At 37.1% G+C, this 22,635-nt stretch overlaps 2 protein-coding genes across 5 annotated transcripts in view; both read left to right on the top strand.

Annotated features, from left to right (window-relative positions):
• LOC112516104 (protection of telomeres protein 1b) overlaps positions 1-17,474 on the top strand; it is a 40,773-nt gene extending 23,299 nt beyond the window's left edge. For 2 of the 4 annotated variants that reach the window (XM_025123109.1, XM_025123125.1), the window contains exons 3-10: positions 2,730-2,919; positions 11,003-11,067; positions 11,569-11,657; positions 14,577-14,858; positions 14,939-15,015; positions 15,288-15,346; positions 16,666-16,818; positions 17,057-17,474. In XM_025123109.1, the coding sequence (XP_024978877.1) occupies positions 2,730-2,919; positions 11,003-11,067; positions 11,569-11,657; positions 14,577-14,858; positions 14,939-15,015; positions 15,288-15,346; positions 16,666-16,818; positions 17,057-17,254 (1,113 nt within the window). In that variant the 3' untranslated portion in view covers positions 17,255-17,474. Of the gene's footprint in view, positions 1-2,729; positions 2,920-11,002; positions 11,068-11,568; positions 11,658-14,576; positions 14,859-14,938; positions 15,016-15,287; positions 15,347-15,928; positions 16,602-16,665; positions 16,819-17,056 lie in introns of those variants that run through there. The other 2 variants (XM_025123117.1, XM_025123134.1) reach the window with 2 other exon arrangements.
• Positions 17,475-19,189: 1,715 nt separating this feature from the next.
• LOC112527241 (pentatricopeptide repeat-containing protein At4g19890) lies at positions 19,190-21,627 on the top strand. Its single transcript, XM_025137735.1, has one exon. The coding sequence runs from the start codon at positions 19,190-19,192 to the stop codon at positions 21,299-21,301; it is 2,112 nt and encodes a 703-aa protein (XP_024993503.1). The 3' UTR covers positions 21,302-21,627.
• Positions 21,628-22,635: the final 1,008 nt, after the last annotated feature.

The raw sequence follows: 22,635 nt of genomic DNA, 5'->3' as shown, positions 1-22,635 counted from the left end.
TAATCTATTGGGAGAGATTGGATTTAATCAATCTAAACCGATGAATTTATGGTGTGACAATGAGGCAGCTATCCATATTGCAAGCAATCCGGTATTTCACGAGAGAACTAAGCATATTGAAATAGATTGTCATTTCACTCGGGAAAAGCTTGAAGATGGATCTATTTCAACCTCTCATGTCAGAACTAGCAATCAATTAGCCGACGTCTTCACCAAAGCATTACCAGGGAACCGAATCACATTTTTTTGTAACAAGCTGGGCATGATCAATATATATGCTCCAGCTTGAGGGGTAGTGTTAATTAAGTAACCTGTTTATGGTCATGTGTCCAAGCCCGATGGGCTTGATGGGCTTTAGGGTTAGGGTTTCCCGTGTAATTATGTCTATATATAGTGTCTCTCCTCTTGTAAATTATTTTTATTCTGATTAATCATATAATAGAGAATTCTCTCTAATATCTCTGTCCTAGTTCTCTCTGTCTTACACCGCCAATGAATATCTGGATGGAATGTGACCACAAGCTGAAATTTAGCTTGTGACCAGTGATGGGAAAAGATATCTGGAGAGCAACCATTTGTTGAACTTGTGGAGGAGGGTTGTTGGATTTGTTTTGGTCGGTGGTGGAGCTGGTGGACTCGCTAACCAGAGCCGTTTGGTCTGGTTGGTATCTATAGAAGTTACAGGAAAGGTTTTCCACGAAAGGTGATGATCAGAAACTACACTCTGATACCATCTAGAAACCAAACGGAGTTGAGCCTAAAAGGCTTTTCATATATTTTCCTGTTAATTATAAAACACAAAGCAAGACTATTTATACAAAAGAAGGAGAATCCTTTCAACTAAAGAAAGGATAGAGAAAATCTCTAAAAATAGAATGATGGAAATCAGGGATAACACCCTTAATTGAAAAGTTTATTTTATGTTGGAGGATATAGGAGGGATCATGTAAAGTGGCAGAAGCAATATTAGTTCTTTCTACCTTGAGGACAAGGTGGATGTTTGGGGGGCGGGTATTGTTATACCCTAGGTTATTGCGAGTATTAACGCGTAAATGGTACTAGTAGGTAAGGCTTGGGGTTTAGTAATAAGTGGGGTGAGGAGCGTGAAGGGGTATTCTGTTTTGTGTCAACTTGGACATGAGTCCTTAGGAGAGCTTGCCTCTCGAAAGCCAGAAAACACCTTCTGTAATCAATTGGTTTGAATAGTTGATTTCATTCTAGTTCTGCTATTATCGGTTGGGGTGCATCAGATTTTTTTGCATCCCTAGCATTAAGCGATGGAAAGACGGATATTCCTTGCTCCTTATCAGACAATCACTTAGTCACTAGCTTCCTGTGGGGCTAAATCATTTTTCATTTTCCATCTCATGGAAAACCTTTTTCGCTCTGCTTAGCCTTATTTCTCTCTACTGTGCTGGCATGACTTGACGAAAACCATTTTTTTTAAGTATATCATATTTATATACGGCAAATAAAATAAATAAACTCACACGCCCTCCTCACCATTTTTTTCGCTTTTCTTGATTCTTGATTCTGTTCTCTTGTTTTTGCTTCCAGTTTAGTTGGGAATTTGGTCTGTTTCTATGTTCAATTATAACTTCATTATAAAAGTTTCAAAAAAAGCTTCTGTTATGTACGATTTTGATCATCTTATAGTAGCCAATGTGTTTTTTGCTTCACTTGGGTGTGTGCTACCCTTGTCCTTTGTGCATAGGCCTTCGTGGTGCTTATTTTACTAGGGTGTGGATTACACATTTATTGATTATGATTTAACAAGCATTGGTGATGCTGATTGCTGAACAGACTTGGGACATTGAAAGATTGTGGCTGATTGGGTAGTAGATAAGAAAAACATTGCAACTAGTAAGCCTACATGTGAATGCTAGGATCTCTAGAGATATATCTATGCCACTTCTTCATTCTAAGAAGAGGTTTGTTGCATACAACTGCTGATCATTTTTCACATTCTAATATTATTCTCTATTAAATGATAAGAGTCTTGAAGATTTCATCATTTTATTCAAGGAATTGTGACCATAATTAAATTTGGGGTTTAACAAAAAATTATTTCTATATTAGCTTTTAGATGTTGCAAATCCTTGTCAAAACAAACATGAAATTCTAAATATCTTGTTTAAGGCGTCTTGTTGATCCTCGCCCTATTGTTTTTGCGTGGTCTTAATCAGCTGCACAAGGTCTAAAATAGCTTTAATAGACGGAAAATTCTCATCTAAATTATTGTAAACTAAATCAACCAAGGCCTTTAGTGGTTGTTTTCGAATGCTGGTGTAATGTATAGTTGCACAAATGGTCAAAACAGCTTAAGAACTCAAAATCATATACTGTAGCTAAACTAACATATTAGCTGCTTCTGTTTTTGTGGAAGGACACCGTGAATGCGAAGAAGAATTGTGCATCCACTTCTGTTTATTACAGATTTTGGTATCACCGGTAGGGATGTCTACTGAAAGTTGAGTTCATTAGCCTCTTAGAGTTCTCAATCATGTGGACCTTGATGTTTTTTTCAATATGTTAAGCTGCGAGAAAGATCTTTTCTATTCAATTGCATTTTTTTGAATGACTTAATCGTTGCTCTTCTTGACATTTGGCATGTATGAAGGTGAAGCAATTTTTTCTTTTGCAAGGAGACGTTATTCTTTATGGCACGAAGTATCGAGCTAGTTATTCTTGGTAGGCGCAACTTGATTCGTTTTTTGTTTTTATTTCAGATGAAAATTCATGGGTCAGAGGTTTATGCTCTTTTTAATAAAAAGTATTCTTCATTTGCATTATATGAAGGAAGAGATTGTTCAGAATTTGTACCTTATCAAGTTTCATCCAAGTTTCATGCTAGAGAGCAAGACAAGAAGTTGATAGCGGGATTGAGAAAGTGGACAATTAGTCGCCAACATGAGACAGGTATCCAAGTAAAGATCATATTACTATGACAAATTAACAAGTATTGACATTACCTTTTAATTGTAGTTATAAGAAATGCCTACAATTTAAGCTTCATAGTAGATTAGTTTTGACACCATATAAAGCAACAACCTTTGAAAAATTAAAATTTACAATTAAGCACATCAACTGGATAATCTTATGTAGCGTGTGATGTGCTTGATCCCAACCTCTTTCCTTGAACACGGGGTGATATATGCCAGACCGTTTTACCCGTCACATTTGTATCTTATCATTCCATATGAAAGAAAATGCCGACTACGGTGCTTTCAGTGTGCTAATGATATAAGGTTCCAATAAGTTTCCATCGACTAATTAAGTCGTTGTCAAGTGAAGGCCGTATCACCTTGGATGCTTTAGAGGCCAAGACATCATGCAGTTGTCTAGTTATAAATCAGGTAGGTTTGGCCCATGTCAAATCTGAGGATGAATACTATAACCCATTTTGGGTTAAAAACGAAAGAATTTTTTGATTAAACCCTATTGATATTGTTGTTTTGTACTTGCGGGAGGCAAAGGATGAAAGGGTAATGCCAATATGTGTTCAAGAAATATCAAGTTTGACTAAGGGGCCGTTTACCAAACGCTAACCAGGTCACTTACCTTACTGGATGAGCATGGCAAGGATGGAGAATCTTACCCGGTAAGAGGCATGGTAGGGATTATGAATCATATGGGGGTGGGGTGGGTGGCGGTTATGGCAACGGCAGCGACGGAGGCTATGAAGTTGGTTGTGGTGGGTGGGTGGTGGTGGCTATGGTGGCAGCAAAGTTGGGGAGTGGTGGGGGCGGCAAAGATGGTGAGGGTGTTGGTGTTGGTTAAAGATGGATGTAAATGTTATTTGTCTTTATTAAATCTAAATCATAAAATCTGTTACATTTGCCACAAAATGGAATTCAAATCCTTCACTTATGCCTAGGAATGATCAAATCCCTCAACCGTGGAATTCGGCGGAATCCAACCAATTCAATCTGCAAACCAAACATTATCCTGGAATTTGGTCAAAGGAAATTTTCATTCCAATTCCATCAATTTCCTTCAAGTTCAAGAACCAAACAACCCCTTAGAGTTTCATGATAGACTGATATATCTTTGCATTTCATTTTTTTGTCTACTTTCTAGTTTTTATTTTTTAGACCATCTTTTTCTCCAAATTTTCCTGTTGAATATAACTTTGGTATTAGAGCCTCACTGCCGTTCCCCCTCCTTTCTCTTTCAAGATTTGGATTAGTATGCTCTATGGCTGCCGTTTTTATACAGATCTCCCATATCAGAAAACCAATCTAAAAGATAAAGTCGAGTGATTCGATATTAAGCCTTAGAGGTTTTGTATTCTCATCTTCTTGGTGAAAAATTTGTAAGTCGACGTAAGAGAAGTCGCATCTATATTTTGAAACAAGATTGAGAATAGATCTTTGTCCTAAGGAAGAATATCATACCCAATCATGAACTCAGATCTTTCTTACTCCCGTTCATCTTCAAACTCTTCAAGTTTCCATCAATCTTCTACCTCTAAGATAGATCAGTTATATGAAATTTTCTATGTCCTAGATAATTCAAAAATACCCATATCAAGTATGCCTATAGTTAACCCTTATAGTGTTTTTTCTAAGCCAACTTCCTCTTTTTCTAAAAAAGTAAAAAATTAATCGGATCCAACTCAAACCATCAGGTGAAAGAATTTGTTTATGCATCCAAGTTCGACTCTCACCAATTCCCAGCCACCACCGCCGAACATCTAGTGACATTATCCCTCACAACAGATCATCTGAGGCATTGCTTAGCTCAAGGATATACACATCCATTTTGGAGCTATTTGATTAGCCCTTACTTTCATGGTAGTAAAGGTCTTCCAGCGTTCTCTCGTATTGCCTTAGTTGACACCAGATTTGTAGGATACCAACATGCTTGCATAGGTACTATATAAACAACCTTGAACGTAGGAACAATCTTTGTCACTTTCTATCCTAATTTCAATATGCCTCTCAATGATCCCTCATTATATACAACCCTCAAATCCCAGATACAGATAGGTAGAACTGCCCAAGTTAACACCTTCCAGACAACCTTTCACTATCAAATGACATACAAAGTCCAAAACCACTCTTTGGACATCATGGTTCCAAAACAAGAACACGCAGGAGATGCTTTCTTATTGATGTCAAATTCAAGTGCCACTCCAACATGCACGTATGTTCCAAGACAGTTATCTAGAAAGGAGTTGCTCAAACTTCTACCAGAAAAATGGGTAACGAATTACGAAAAGATCCGTCAAGCCCTGTGCAAACAAACACAACTCCATATTTCATTCGACATGAACATTGAATGGTTGAAGTCATTCTCGAACAGAGAAACAAAGACAGACATATTTCCAACCATTGGCATGATCCAACCATTAGAATCATCATTGGTACAAAAAGACCAACATTGTTGGTACGATGTATGCAACTGCCAAGATTGCTTGGACGAAGCATACAGGGTTGATTACGATGAAGATATTCCCCAAAAAGGATCTCAAAGTATGAAGCTCCTGCTGTTGGACTCCTAGGTGAATTATCAGGCAAGTTCAATTACTATGTTCTGTATGGAAACTCGCCCTCCAAAGCATTTCCAACCCTCAAGCCCTGCCATACCTCACCTTCTCATAAACCCCCCACCCAGTCCCAAGGTGAATGTTGTGTTATAACACCAACAATCCCATATGAGTACGAGGAAGAATTTTCGCCACTCAGTCCCTTTGAACATCCCCCCCAAAGAGCGAGGCATGATTGGAAGATCAAGACACCCACAACTATAAGCTCGACAGAAACCAGCACCGTCAGTCATGCTGAAGCCACTCTAAACTGGCAGAGTGAAAAAGCTGTTGCCCAAAACAAAGTTCTCAAAACTATTTTGGCACAACAGATAAAGCTGACAAAGACACAAGAGGTTCTTACGACAAAAGTGCAGACTCTCGAAGGTATGATCACTAAGATTAGGTTCAAGATACAAGGTCTTCACAATGAACTTATCCAGATAGTTCACAATAGTCCTTCACCAACCTCCAATTCTCTCACTCAAAAGGAATAAAAAATGAAGTTCCTAAAAGCTCAACTTATGGATCTTGAGAGACAACACAAACGAAAACGATTATCAACCCTGGTTGATGATCCATGGAGGTTACCTTCCATTCCCTATATTGGAACTGCATTTGATCCACAACCACTTCTCTCGTCACCATTCATACAGACATCTCCGTCAGTAATGTTATGGTCCTTTAATAAAGAAAAAAGAACAAGCAAGCCCACTTTGTTTCCTGCTATATCTCAACAAACCCTAGAAAGAACCGAGATAGCCTCATCCAGTGGAAGAAATAAACCCTATTTCTTCTTTCTTACATTATTTGACCCAAAAGAATACCCCTACTGCATCCACTGTTGTTGTTGCACCAATCATCTCTTCCTCTACTAATGAGGAAGGTGATTTTGATTCAGCAGAGGCATTCAAGCACGTGTTCATGACAGAGCCAGAAGCCGGGTATCATGTTGATTCAGAAGTAGAAGAAGGACCCAGTGACACTGGTTCATAAACAACACCCCAAAAGACGGGCCAAAGCTCCAAAAGGTGATACTAAATAGCAGGTCACCTTTGATGACACTCCTCCATCAAGATGGAGGGATAGAAGCATTGAGATGCAAACAAGGTGTAGTGCAGAACTCCAATACTATGATATTGACATAATAGTTAAAAGATTCATAACCAGGTGTCAAGGTCGCCTCAGAGATTGGTACTTGAGTCTTGGAGAGTATCAGCAACTACAAATCCAGCAATCTCAGTCTCCCGAAAAACTCATACATAAAATCTATGTTGAGTTTATAGGTAATCCAATCGAGCACACTACCCATGCGAGAGAATAATTCTTAAAAATGAAGTGTTGTTCATATCAGAAAAAGATCTTGAAAGACATTATGATTGCATGCAGAAAGATTTTATTGTCTAAATGGACCAGATGATGTGAATCTCAAGCAAGTATTCTTAAACTCCTTCCGAGAAACTCTCGCAAATGAATAATTTAGATTCTTAGAGTTGAAAGGAATCACAGTTGCTCAAGCCTCGATAGGAGAACATTACCAGTTGGTATTGAATGCATTTGCTAAGCTCTGCAATCAGAAAAACTTTTTTTTCTGATCTTGAGAAGACTAGCAAAACCCTTCGTATAGCTTGTGATGACAAGTATTTATGAATAAAATGCAAAGAAAGTTACTTCCTAAGGTTGTTCCCACAAAAGGAAGATGTCCTTTTCTAAACAGTTTCATAGTTCAGGTGAAAGGAGAAGGCCATTCTTTCCACATAACGGTCGTAACAAAAGATGGAAGTTTCTGAAGCAGAAACCACAGCGGTGTCGAAATTCTTACAAGTGCTATATATGCAACAAAAAAGGGCATTTTGCAAGAGATTGTAAAGACAAGAGAAAATCCCAAGCACTGATTCAGACACTCAACCAAATTGAACTAGTCGACATCTCAGCTCTGGAATCCCTCTATTTTCTTAATGATGAGCTTAATGACCAGACATTATGTTCAATTGCCTATTCAGACTCTTCGGATGAAGAGTCCGAAACTGATCTTAGAATACCATCCCAACATCGAAGTTTTCATGGTAAAACCTCTCCCAGTTTTGCAGGCAACCCATCTTCCTCTCCCACAAATTCATAACTCTATCGCGCATATATTACCCGTACATAAATCATAGCCAGTTCCTTTAGCTAAAGTCCACCTTCTCACCACAAGATATGCCAAACCTATCTCGGTTGTCGCCTTCTTTGATACTGGGTCTTCTGTTTCAATATTGAATCCCAATATCCTACCCAACAACTACTCGAAGCCACATCACCAACAATTCCTTGCAGCCAATGGTGATACTTTTGTCATTGACAAAATCAGTATCCCAGTATACTTCCTAAATGTGTGGTTAAATACAGATTATTAGGATCCAGTTTGCACGACAAGGACCATCTAATTGGTTTCGACATACTCCATACACTACCAGGATTGAGGTACGCAGAACACGGTCTACGCTACAAGAGTTTCCTGAATCCATGGAGCTCTTTTCCACGACTCTATATGGCATCAAATCTCACTATGGATAATCTCAAACATCAGATTACTCAAAACTTCTTGCGCCTCCAATCACACAGAGTTTCTGAAGAAAAGTAGATCTCCACATCACCATGGGCATGTGAAGTATTCTACGTCAACAAGAGGAGTGAACAAGTTCGTGACAAGCCTAGGCTAGTCATGAATTATCAACCCCTTAACCAATTTTTGGTTGATGACAAGTTCCCTCTACCACAGAAAAAGTCATCGTTCCAGTCTCTCATAGATGCAAGGGTTTTGTCAAAATTTGATCTCAAAGCTGGATTTTGGCAATTAGGATGAAGACCTGATGACAGACCAAAAATTGCCTTCTGCATCCCAGACCATCACTACCATAGGAAAGTAATGCCATTCGATTTAAAAAATGCTCCATCTGTCTGCCAAAAGGCGATAAGAATTTTTGAACCTATTCTCGACAACACTCTAGTATACATCAATGATATCCTTCTGTTCTCGCCAGACAAAAAATCTCACAAAGATTTACTCACCAGGTTTCATTTCATTGTCAAAGAGCATGAGATCATGTTATCCGAGAAAAAGATGGAAATCAAAGTAAATTCTATTGATTTTTTTGGTATGAAAATATCTGATGGAAAATACCAACCACATCCTCACATTGCTCAAGAACTGCACAAGTTCCCAGGAATATTGACATCACAAAAAGAAATTCAACAATTTCTTGGGCTAGTAAATTATATGGCAAATTTTTTGCCTAAATTATCGAGCCACACTGTGCATTTATTCCCCATGCTGAAAAAAATCCACCCCCTTGGAATAGGAAACAAACATTAGATATAAAAAAGATAAAACAACTAGCTGATGTGATGCCTCCTTTAAAGATTCCTACTGTTTTCGACAAAAGAGTCCTCCAGACTAATGCAAGCGATAAGAACCAGGGGCAGTCTTAATAGTTCAAGACAAGACTCGTGTCAGAACAATTTGTGGATACAAAAGTGGCATGTTCAAAAAATCAGAGCAACACTACCACTCTACCTTCGAAGAGATCTTAGCTGTCAAAAGGGGATTAGAAAGATTCCAATTCCATCTAATCGGTCATGACTTCCAGATTGAAATGGATATGTCTTCTTTCCCATGCATGCTCCATTTCAAAAGAAAGATACTCCCAAAAGCCCAACTTTTGAGGTGTGCAAATTGGTTCTCTCAATGGAAATTTACTGTGAAACACATCAAGGGGTCCGAAAATATTCTAGCAGATTTTTTGTCCAGACCAAAGGGCTATAAATATGATGTTCCAAAAGACATCCAGACATTCCACAAAGCCGAAGTCCTTCCAATGGTGTTTCCTGTGGAGAAAGCAAGCTCTTCCAGCTCGTTTATTCCAAACACTTCCCAACAGGCTAATCCAGCTGAAAGTACCACAACTCCATCACAAGTTCTACCAGACGAATAACAAAAACAATCGCCGACCTTACCTTGAGAGAGAGGTCCCAGCTGAATTACAAAACGTTTTTCACTATCATGCTAAAAAAACATTGCATGTTCATAAACCTCCAATTCCATCCGGATTACCCGTACCTTAATGTCTTCCACATCCATAACTTACATAGGTTCCCGAAGGAGGCACTTTGTTTCTGTTGGTATCTATTTGAGTCTCACACCATCGCAATACCATTCAACTCGGCCAAACTGCTCATCTACATTTTTCAATGTCAGTTTGAGACTCCACCCCCAGGGGCACATCATGTGTTCACCCTTTTCCAGTGGTTCCTCCCAGCGCATCAATGGATTCAACCGTTAGTTGTCTGTTATAAGACTTATGTTGTGGTCATGTTTAGGAGGCCCTGCTCCTTACCACATACGGCTTCGACAACAACAATCATTGGTCTACCACTCTCCACTGTTATTCATCCACGAGTGGAATGATAACGACCCAGGCAGTAAGTACTTCGAGTTATCCCAACCAAAAAGGTATATGGAAACACGGCGGATCCTAGCCAGTGCTAACCTAGTAGATCCAAATTCAATCCTAGAGGAGATTATGAACAATGAAAAACTCTGGTCTTCAGATAATCCAATTTCTGCATCATGGGACGAAGCACTTGAATATTGGTTCCAGAATCATCTCACGAAGAAAATAGACACTTCCAATGAAAAAGATTTTGATGAAGACGACGAGCATTATGACTTCAGAGAAAAAATGCATGATCCTTATGAAGATGATCCATCTCATCCTGACTCTTGTTGGAAGTAATTATCGTAGAATAATATGAAGGGCAAAATAATGTTGTAATAATGATGTAAGCTTGAAGTCACTTTCATGTGATGTACGCGCTTACCTCATTTAGTTTGTCTTATTAGTTTGCATTATTACTTGCTTATGTCATGCTTTTGTAATGCTTATGTTGGGGTACCTTTTCCTTGCCTATAAAAGGAAGGCTCCCCTTCATTTGTAAATCATCCTTGGAAAGAAAGAAAAATCTCTTCCTTATATTCTCTCTTGTTCTTAAGTTCGTTTATCTCTTAGTTTTAGTCATCCTTTATCAGACTAGTCTCCCAGTCTTCAAACTAGGAGAAGGAAGCGAAGGGTTTGTGATCTTGTTAAAAAAATGGACGAGGATAGATGATAAAGTAACTAATAGTAGAACAGCATAGAGGGAAGGGAAAACGTTTAAAGTAGTTTAATCGCAAACTAATTATTTAAATGGGGGTACTTTTGTGGTTACAAGGTTCCGAGATAGTAGTAAGATCTCTTACATGTTGAACAAGAAGTTCAAACTATGTATGTTATATGTAAATGGTTTGCTTTTGTCTGTCCACTTGCTGCCTTGCATGCCATTCCTTACTTATTAAGATTAAAACTTAGTAGTGCTATGTAATATAGTTTTTTCATTCTTATTTATGTGTGCGTTTCCTAATTGAGTACTTATCGTGAATCATGTAATTGACAGCATTAAGTGATTCCTTGTCATTGAAAGAGATCAAGGAAGGACATCGATTCAACTTGACTTGTAAGGTATTTAAGACAAAATATTCTTTTAGTGCTTCAATGTATTTGGATTTATTTTGACCACAAACTTGGGAATATACATATTTAAGCAAGTAAATTATATATTGTTACATGCATGTGTTAATTGACACTAGAATTGTACCGGTGCAATGCAACCCCATACATCTCTATTTTGTATTTCTCGATTTTATTTTATGGATGTGTGGTTTTGAGAGAGCGAGAGAGTCGTTTGTTGGTTATCAATTTTATGGAGTATTTTGCCGTATTAGTAGGCTCGGTTTTATGGATTGATGTTTAAGTGGAAGGCTGAAAAGGTTAAAGTGGTTAATCTTCTGTATTATGTCTGTCTTTCAAAAAGTTGTTTCTACAAGTTTCTTCCATCTTTGGGAAGCTACTTCTTGATGGGAATTTTGCCGTTTGAACTACTTAGTTTGATATTTGATCCCTGCTTTTGTCACAAAGGTTTATATCTTGTTATTGCTATTTAAGAATCCTTGTGATATGTAGGTTCTTCATATCTGTGAAGTCAAGGAAGGTGAGTGGATGCTTTTTGTATGGGATGGAACTGATGCTCCACCGCTGAATGTTCATACAAAGTGAGTGTTGGTTCATCTTTGGTGGTCAAACTCATGTACTGAGTTCGTGTGTACATGAATAATCCTAATGACATTTGGGTCACTTGCTTTGCACATTTGGGTCGAAGACTGTCAATTTGAGGCCTGTTCTCTACAAAAATCCCCTGAACTAAGTTATTATTTTTGTTTCCGTATGAGTGAAAATGGTAACTTCACCTGATGAGTAATATGAAACTGACAATGAGTGCATCGAGTGATGAAACAAAATGAATGGCAAGCCAAAGAAGCAAATAAAATGGCACTGTTATTAATCTGTGTATCTGCCTGTACTTGCAATGTAAGGGGGACAGGGAGGCATCACCCCATTTGGTTTGAAGTAAGGGACTGTAGATCCTGGTTTATTGTGATCTATGTGTGTTGTAGGGGGAAAGGGGGGAAGAGAGAGAGAGAGAGAGATCTGATCACTGCCTTGATCACTGTGGTTTTGACCTGTCAAAGTGTCACACCTGAAGAGATGATAAACTTTTTAGGGCTAGAGCAACACAAATAGACCTTGAAAATTGCTAGGGAAAAGATGCATAATGAAGACTCTCTCCTCCCAAACCTCTCAAGGGTGAGGAGCCTTGGTGCACGAGGGTCACCTTTTTTTAAACACATCATGCACTTTGGGTCCTTTCGCTGTATAGTCTTGTTTTAGTTGTATCAGATCTTGGTGATTCTCTTCCACAGATGGTTTATTCTCTTTGAATGGATTATCTATATGATGCTGGATATGATAAGCCATCGTTGTGTTACAGTTAGCATATGTCGATTCAATGATCTTTTCTACATACCATACCTAAATGGGATCGGATGGACCAAGAGGCTGTTTTTACTTAATTGTTTTAAAATTCTCCTGCTCCCTTTGCCTATAGACCTATTATTTAGCCTTTTTTGCTACACATAAATACATCTCTATTCCTGATTGATGAAGGTACTATAGGCTTAAGCTTTTGGATATCTAACATGGTGTAAGAGCATTGGTTTTGCAAGGTCTTGGGTTCAAGTGTTTCTAACTTATGCTCTCTGTTAGTCTGTTGACATACTTTAGGGTGACGTTGATTGCTTGCTTCACATCAAAGTAAAAGAAGAGGAGGCCAACCATTAGATTGTGATCACACTACATATTATGTTACAGTAATACGTTTTGGATGTTCAATTGGGAGCTAATGAGTATAATTGAATTTTATATATCTCAGCAGTTTTGGCCTTTCTTTGCTTTGGTTTCACATAAACTATGATCATTATAAATGCCTTAGGGGGAGGCAGATGGAATGCTGAAGCAAGGGTGCTGAGTAATCTAGTAATATGGACATCAGATACTAGAGACACCAAAGATGGCGTCTCCTTTCTTGGGAGGCTAGCTATGTCTTTTTAAGGTGGTCGGCGGCGGGGGTTAATTTTAGACGTTCTGCTGTGTTATATGGATTGCATTATTGACAGCCACATAGATAACTTTTTTATGAACCAAGAAGGGACTGATTCTAATTGATGCTGTTTTCTCTTTCCCAGATTATCCTTATAGTAGTTTCTTAACTATTGGATACATTATCCTTCTCCTGCAAATCTTATTTCTTATATGCCATCCCTCCTGTAGTTCAGTCATTCTCTGTCATTGAGGTCTCATCTTGATGATTGGCCTTTGTAACAGCAATGTTGAACTTCTTCCTTCTAGATAGGCACACATATCACAGGAATTTGTTCGAGTGTTTTCAATTTTATCCCATGCATGATACTAGTACAACATTTTATCAGATATCTAGTATTTGCTGATTGAAATCTTAATGATAGCTTTTCCTCCACAGGATAGTATAGAGTTAATTAATTCTTTTTGTCATAAATATCTGACAAATATGGTTTTCAGGATTTATACATTTTAAGCAGTCCCCATATGAGCGATATTGTAAGCCAAAAGTTCGCCCTAAAAACCTATGTTGTCTCATCCAAGCAGTGAGAGCCCCAAAATTATTTTTAATTTGCCTGGGCAAATTTACTCTTTAGCTTGAAGCAACAAATATCTGTTAAGAGGAATTACTGTAGGTCTTTCAACTAGAAAAGCGAAGAGAAGTCATGTCACACGGCTCAAGTTAGCAAAGATTATTAAACAACACCATAGATCCCGTGTATAAACTAATTTTGCACCTTCTAAATCTCAAGTTATAATTCTTCTCACAGTTTTTCTTTTTCATTCACGATCTGATTTTCATATTTCAATGTATCTTCTTGTGGTTCCGCTTTGAATGTAGATGAAAAACATGGATGGCCAATGGGATTCCCCCAAATAATAGTAATTAGTAATGCTTGTAATATGGGTACTTGTGGAGTAAGTGAGACACACAAGGCAATTCTAAGCAGTTCCTTATGAGGTAACAAAAGCAAACAAAGGCACATATACTGGTCTAGGCAAGTGTCAAATAAGCGTACTACATTAACATGTCTAATTTGTATACAAGTCTGAAGTTTTATTTTTATTATACTTGTGAGATCAAACTAATCTAAAAACAAGGCCTACTTTGCAACAATGAACATGCTACCCGTGAAGTTAATCTTCCCATTTTATCTAACTAGGTGATAAAAGTAATGGAATCTTTGCTGTTAATAGAATCTTTCCTTTCCCATATTACAAGCACTGTTCTTTGTTTATTGGCTAAATGCATACTCTTCCATGATGATTTTCTCATCATAACTTGTTCTTAAAGTTGTTTGCAAAATGGTAGTTCATATCCAATGGTGATATTTAATTAATTTTCTCTACTACTAGCTATTACACTGTGCCACACAGTGCACTTGTGCACTTCTAAGGGACGAAAATCCGTTCCATCAAGTTCCTTAACTATTTCTTCTGTGCTACAAGCAATTAATTCTGCCAAAAGACAAATGTATTGACATCTACATCTGCAGGCTTGACGACGAGGTTGAAAACCCTCTTCCTCTGCAGTTAGAAGCATCTCCTTTGTCAAGAGATGTTTTGTGTACATTCCCATCTGTTGGAACTGTCTTAAGGATGACTGCTGAACAATGCAATGAGAAGCTTGGCCTTCACATACTGAAGGCTGGCAGATGGGTTCAGTTTAGGAATATAAATTTTAAAGTTCATTCTGGTTTATGGTGTGGAATTCTGCAGCCGTTTTCTAAGTTCAGTTATCTGCCCAAGAACGATAACCTTGTTTTACAGTGCCAAAGGTTCAGTATAAATACCACCACTGGTTATGTCCTTTAAGGCATGTGGAAGAAATGCTCACATGTTTTATCATGTGATTTAGGGCATATGATGAACGGGTGAAAAGGAAATGGGATCGAATGCCATTATCAAGCTTCCCTTGGCCTTCCCATATTACAGGTTTAGCACTCCTACATACTTGTATATTATTTTATGGCTCCACTCAGATTCAGGGATTATATAATTTATCCTTCCTCTCTCTCTCTCTCTCTCTCTATACATATATATACATATTATATGCATGTGTGCATGTCTATAGGTATATATGTATATATTGTATGTATCCCCCCCTTGCACATCACATCCCTGTTATTGAGCAACTTGTTCCATTTATTTACACTTTCTGAAGTCCATGATCTCCTTCTAATTGTTACTGATCATACACCATGCAGATACCGACTATCCGGATGTGCCTTTTGTTACACTAATGGACATCTTATCCTATCCTGAGGTGTGATATAAAATTCATTGTCAACTATTAAAACCCTTGCTTTCATTTCTTTGTTGATCCAATAGTATCATTTTGCTACGTAACGATAGAAACGGCTGTGCATCACTTCTTTTGATATATTAGATATGTTAACCTCTTCTTGTGGCGGTCCTTAATCCTTATTTTGTGACGTATATTTTATTTCCTCTACTTATAGAACACTTGGGGGCCGTTTACTAAACGCTTACCTTAGTAAAAGCTCATCAACTCACATTACCTTACAGGATGTATATGCTAAGGACCTAGAATCTTACCCGGTAAGTGAGGGCGACGACTCTTGCCATGGTAAGTGCTTACCGGGTAAATTGTTGCATATTGGTGGACTAAAATCTTACCCAACAAGTAAGTGATGGTGTTGAATTTCACCGGTAAGCGCTTACCGGGTAAGTGTTTGGTAAACGGCCCCATAATCTTAGAGTTATCTGAACTACCTTTTGTCTTAACTGTTACCCATCTCAACCAAATTGTCACAAGTCTTTCCCTTTTAAGAACAAGAGGTTTTTTTGGGACTTTTGAGGTCAAATGACCAATTTCTTGTTTCAGAGTGGATGATTCTTATCTTTTGGAGGAAAATCCAATTATGTCAAGATATCGGAATAACCATGACAAAAAATGTTGGTGAGATTTTTTGCAAAAGGAGTGTGACTCCACCCATCTCCTTGTAGTTCTGTAAATATAACTGAAGTGAATGATGTTGTCCAACCGTACTGTTATTCTGGTACAAAGTAACAAAATATAGATATAAACAAACAAGGAATAATGTCCATATGTTGTTTCTGGCCCTAGAATGAGTATGATTCAAATCATTCACTAATCTGGCCCTAGAATGAGTTGAAATTTTTGAGATGACTCAAAGACAGTTTGTTAGTATTCTAGTGGTCACTTGAACGATACTTTTGAATTATAATTGTTAATTTCTTGGAGGAATCGGAAAGTTATTTCTTCCCACAAACTGAGGTATTCACAGTAGCCCCGTCACGCCTTCTTGCTCCCCAGCCAACATCAAAACCAAATGAAATGAAACGAACCCAATAATTCCACTTGAAAGAAGTGTGAGATGTATGCAGACTTGTCATCTAGGGTAGAGCGACTGTTCCATGAAGACCCCCAACCAACATCAATGGAAGTGTTTCCTACTTCTTTAGATCTCAGGCGTTGATGTTGGCAGGACACTCTGGATGCATCAACTCACACAAATTAACTCATCAAAATACTTGTTAACCGTGAAATGTGAATATTACAATTTGATTGTCCTGATGAGTTTGAGTAATATGTTGCAGGTAACAGCCAAATTCAGGTGTGTAGTTAGGGTACTGGCAACATTTCCAGGTCAGCCTAGCAATTTCCGAGCTCCTTGTGGTACTTACAGGCTAAGGTTAACCCTTGAAGACCCTACAACCAGACTCCATGCATTTTTATATGCCGAAGATGCGGTATGTACCTCTTTTTACAGAAAACTTCACTGTTCTGAATTGTCGTTCTTGGGACGCTTCTACAGTATCTTCTTACGGGATAAACCAAACCAAACTAACCTAGTTTAATCCACTTGGAGGTGGGGTTTATCTTTTTTTTTTTGGGAGGGGGGGGTTTATGAAACTACAGGTCTATTTTGGAAGTATGAGATTATGTTGAGTTGTGATCTTTGATCTCCTTGCTAATTCCCTTTATTAGGTGAAGTTCTTTGGAGGCTACCCCTCCCTTTATAAAATGATAAGACTGCAAAACGCGTTGCTTGGAGTTAAAGAAGGTGCCAAAAAGCCAAGAAATCCGCCATGGATACAATGCTGCTTAAAATCGTATTACGTTGACAAGACCAACGTGTGGGGTAGTAGAAAATATCGAATCTTTGGCACCCAACTCATCGATTGAGTCATCAAATTGTTGCCTTCACATGTTGTATAACTTTTACTTGCACATCTGGTAGCAACCATGTTTATTCTTTGTTTTTCGAACTTTTCCCATGGTTCTGTATGTATGCATTGTCTTAATTTAACGTCTTTTGTTCCTAATCATCATATGTGACAGATTGTTGTATAACGCTTTTAGTACTGATATGATGAACATGAATGGCAAATGTTTTATTCATTCCGTAAGAATAAGTTGGTTTGTATGTATTATGATAAACATGAATGACAACACGTTTTTAGTACCAATATGATAAACATGAATGACAACTTTTTTATTCATCTTGCAACGATGTCCACCTTCTTACCTGGTTTTTTGTATTAAGTTGGCTTGTATGTAATGCATTGGCCTAATTCAATGTCTTTTGTTCTTAATCATCACATGTGAAGATTGTTGTATAACGCTTTTACTTCTAATATGACGAAAATGAATTACAATTTTTTATTCATTCTGTAAGGGTGTCCACCTATTTACCTTATTTTAGTAGTTTCATGAAATGTGACACCAACGAGCATTTCTGGTAACTCTATCCTTCTTCTGATCAGTCTTTCCTCCAATCTTGATCGATGTAGAAATTGGTTCGTTATTTTTTGTAATTAAACAAGGGTGCTACTATTAATATTGGTACATTCAAACAAGATTCATAGAGTCAATTTTGGTATATCTATACTATATTATAAAGCATTTGATAAAAAATTTTAAAAACTATTTTTATGTACAAAGTATTGTTTATTGATACATATTACTTAATATTCAAGATTACAAGTAAATTTTGCATAAGTACATCTTATTAAAGCTCTGTGTTTAAATTCGTATAACCAACTACAGATAAAGATAATCAAATACAAGATAAACATATCATTTTTAAATATAAAATATCTAAAATAAAATTAGGATAATCATTGAGCTCTAACAGAATACTTAATTATTATATTTATAAAAAATCATATTATTAAACTTAAATTAAATTACTTCGTTACGTAAAATTAAATTATAATAAAAAATTTGAATTAGAGAAATTACACAAAACAAAAACTTTTAAATAGTTAATTTGATACTAATATTATATATTCCTTTTACAATTTTATGATATTTATAATTTATATTTTATTAAAAAATAAAATAAAAATATCGTTTTCTCAAAACCACATAAAACTATATTATATCGATATAGATAAAGAATAAAACAAAACATTTAATATAGATATGTCTTGACGCATTGCTCGAATACCCTTCTAGTCCACACTAATACATCTTGGGCACATGATAAACATGTTGGGAGTACCAACCTCTTCACATCTTTCTATTGCTGAAAGTGGCATTGGCAACTCAAAGATGTCACTAATTCTTATGGTCTAGACCCACTTCTTTGACAAAGTACGGAAAGTTATATACATTAACATTCTCGTTTACGTATTTATATGAGAGATCGATGATACGAGCGGTTAACACATAACTGCATGGCTCGCCCTATGACGAGCTAGGGACTGTTTGTTTATCTCTTAATAATTCTATTAAGAAGCAATTTCTGAATCGTTAAGAGGTGAATCTTGTTTGACAAAAAAAATCCGTCTCTTAATGATGTTTAAAACCATCTGAATGAATTTTGTATCCTGAGTCTCCCTTAACTATTTAGCATCCTAATTCTGTTGTAAACAATATCGAACAAATATATTTTTTATTTTGCACTGTATCATGAGAGCCCGTTAATTATTTTAACCACTTAATTATTTTACACTAAATTGTTTAGCAACTTAGGAAAAATGAGCAACTAAAAAAATGAGAGCATACAAAAAAGGAAAATAAAATAGGACTTGATGACAGGAAAGTGCCGTTAATCCCGTCCATGCGCAGGGGCTTCTTTACATTTGAAACGTCCATCACTTGGAAGCATCATCTATGCTTCGAATCAACAGTGAAAGAAGGCTTTTCAATGGTGTTTGTAACACCCAATTTAACTCTCTGGTTAACCATAGGCATCTTTCCTACAAATCCCATGAAGAATCGCATACGGACTGGTTTCCTCCTGCTCCTCCTCCTCTTTCTCCATCTTCCTCCAAGTCTGTGGTTAGAACCGTATGTTCTTTGGTCTGTCAATCATACTATCAGCAACAAACCCATTTCAAATCCTCACCTACTCAGCTTAATCTTTCCATTGGTTCTGAGTATTTGATGGCCGAAGAAGCGATCACCGTAGTTGCGTCCCTTGCCGACGAGGCTGGATCAATGGTGGCTCTCAGTTTCTTTTATTGGGCAATTGGATTTGCTAGATTCAGGCATTTTATGCGGTTTTATGTCGTTGCGGCCACGTCGATGATCGAAAATGGGAATTCGGAGAGGGCCCACGAAGTGATGCGGTGTATGGTGAGGAATCTGGCTGAGATTGGCAGGTTGAAGGAGGCTGTTAGTATGGTTATTGAAATGAGAAACCAGGGTCTGGAGCCGTGTACTCATACCCTAAATTGTGTACTCAATGTGGCTACAGAGATGGGTTCCATTGAACTTGCAAGGAAGGTGTTTGTTGAAATGTCTGAAAGAGGTGCATTTCCTGATGCTTGTACTTTCAAGATTTTGATTACCTCTTACTGTAAACTTAATGATATTTCCCAGGTTGATAAATGGTTAACTGCAATGTTGGACAAGGGATATTTCATAGACAATGCTACATGTACAGTAGTTCTTGCTGCTTTTTCTGAAAAGGGTAACATAAATCGAGCATTATGGTTTTTCTATAAGATGATTGGGATGGGATTAAAACCAAATGTTATTAACTTTACTACCTTGATAAATGGTTTGTGTAAGAAGGGACGTGTTAAGCAAGCTTTCGAATTGTTAGAAGAGATGGTTAGGGACGGGTGGAAGCCAAATGTGTATACACATACAGCATTGATCGATGGCATGTGTAAGAAGGGGTGGACTGATAAAGCATTTAGGCTTTTTCTGAAGCTTGTGAGAAGTGAATCTTATAAACCTAATGTGCACACTTACACTGCTATGATCAGCGGGTACTGCAAAGAGGGGAAAGTTAATCGTGCAGAGATGCTTTTGAACAGGATGCACGAACAGGGATTGGTTCCTAACGAAGATACTTATACTACTCTCATCAGTGGGCATTGCAAAAGTGGAAATTTAAGTCGTGCGTATGAATTGATGGATGAGATGAGCAAAGAAGGCTCGCCTCCAAATATGTGTTCCCACAATGCGATTATTGATGGGTTATTTAGAAAAGGAAGGGTTCAAGAAGCATATAAACAGTTGGAGATTGTCTTGAAACAGGGGTTGGAAGCTGATGAGGTTACATATACTATTCTCATAATGCAGAAATGCAAGCAATCGGATATTAAACATGCCTTAGCGATATTTAGCAAGATGATCAAGATTGGCATCAAACCTGATATACATTTGTACACCACTTTGATTTCAGGATTTGCTCGAATAAAAAGAATGGAAGAAAGTGAGAGGCTTTTTGATGATGCAGTGAAGCATGGCTTGGTCCCAACTAAGGAAACTTACACTTCTATGATCTGTGGGTATTGTAGAGATGGGAAAGTCGATTCTGCTACAAAAATGTTCGAGAGAATGAGCGAACATGGTTCTGTGCCTGATAGTATTACTTATTGTGCTCTCATAAGTGGTCTTTGCAAAGGGTCAAAGTTAGATGAGGCTCGATTACACTACGATGCCATGATGGATAAGGGACTTTCGCCATGTGAAGTTACTCGTTTGACAATATCTTACGAGTATTGCAAGGTGAATGACTCTCTTACAGCCATGAAGGTCTTAGATAGATTAGAGAAAAAACTATGGGTTCGTACTGTTAACACTCTGGTAAGAAAGCTATGTAGTGAAAAGAAAGTGGAGATTGCAGCTTCTTTTGTTCACAAACTCATTGATAAAGACAAGAACATTGACCAAATAACGCATAGAGCTTTTCTTACTGCATGTTATGATAGCGAAAATTATGCCATTGTTTCTGATATGTCTGAAAGAATATCAAAAGGAATTGGTTAGCATGCCAAGGACAAGATGGTAAATTTCACCCATCATGAGTAGGGAAGGGGATTCTGAAATGGATCTAGAGACTGCAATGGTTGCTGTTAACAGTGTTCCTGAACGAATGACTATAGAATCAATGGCAGTGATGTTCAATCTTGTGATTTGCTGTAGGAGAAATGGCATGAATTGCAATGTCATTTTAGCTGCCAACTTGTTCTCTGCAACAGGTTCCCCATCTGACTCTTGCTTCTTTTCTTTCTATATGTGGCTGCTAATCTTTGCGTATGTAAACGAACATTAATCATCATTGTTTATGAATTCAGATCAAGTGTTTTCGAGCCATACTTTTGTATTCATCATTTTTTTAGCACTTTTTATGGTCTGGGGTTGGAATGTAAGTGGATTTGACCTCCAACCCCACGGCTAGATAAACTGTTTCCATAAAGACCGCTGGCTCGTGCAAATGTGATCAGCTATTTTTCTGTTGATTGTGCCAATAATCCAAATCTTGATATGAAAAAACGGATTATACTTTATTAAACGAATCAAAATACTTGGTTTTGAAGTTTCAAACCGGACATATCGATTCAATTTGATTGATATACTTTATTTCGGTTGAACCATGCTTTTGAATTTTCGAAGTGTAAATCGGGATTTTATTTTTTAGTTAAAAACTTAAAATGTTCCATAATTAAATCGGAGAGTAAACCAGAAGGTAATTCTAATCAATTAAATACAATTTAATTAATCCATCCTTTTCTTAATCAAGATCACAACTTTGACGATAATAAAACAACTCTTTCATCCTGATTTCTGACCGCTTTTACAAACACTTCTTAATAATTTTTTTATCAATCAGTTCCAATGATACTTAGTGGGTGTTGGTAGTTACTGAACTGTTTAATGTATAACGATTAAGTGGTCAGAATGATTAACATGTTCTTATAATATAATGCAAAATAAAATATAATTGTTTATAATGAAATTAGGGCGCTAAATGATTAAGGGAGACCCATGATGTAAAATCATTAAGAGGATTTTAGAACCATTAAGAGGCATACTTTTTTTATCAAACAAGATTCACCTCTTAACGATTCAGATACTGCCTCTTAGTAAAACTATTAAGAGGTAAACAAACAACCCCTAAGACTTCAAACGCTTTAGAAATGTTGGGGATTAATTTTGTTTATCAAAATCTGAAGAGTTTCAAATTTTTACATTTTAAAGGCAAATTGAATCATCAGGTACTTTCATGTATTTTTTATTTTAAGATTCCTTTTTTTTTTGTTGTTGTTGTTGTTGAGAAACATGTTTAAATGTTTATAGAAAAAAAAAATATGTATTTACTA

This window comes from Cynara cardunculus, assembly GCF_001531365.2.
Source record: "Cynara cardunculus var. scolymus isolate 2C chromosome LG 1, CcrdV1, whole genome shotgun sequence".
In the NCBI taxonomy this organism is placed as follows: Eukaryota; Viridiplantae; Streptophyta; class Magnoliopsida; order Asterales; family Asteraceae; genus Cynara; species Cynara cardunculus.
The sequence above is the reverse complement of the archived record's forward strand: the minus strand, read 5'-3'. Positions and strand labels throughout refer to the sequence as shown.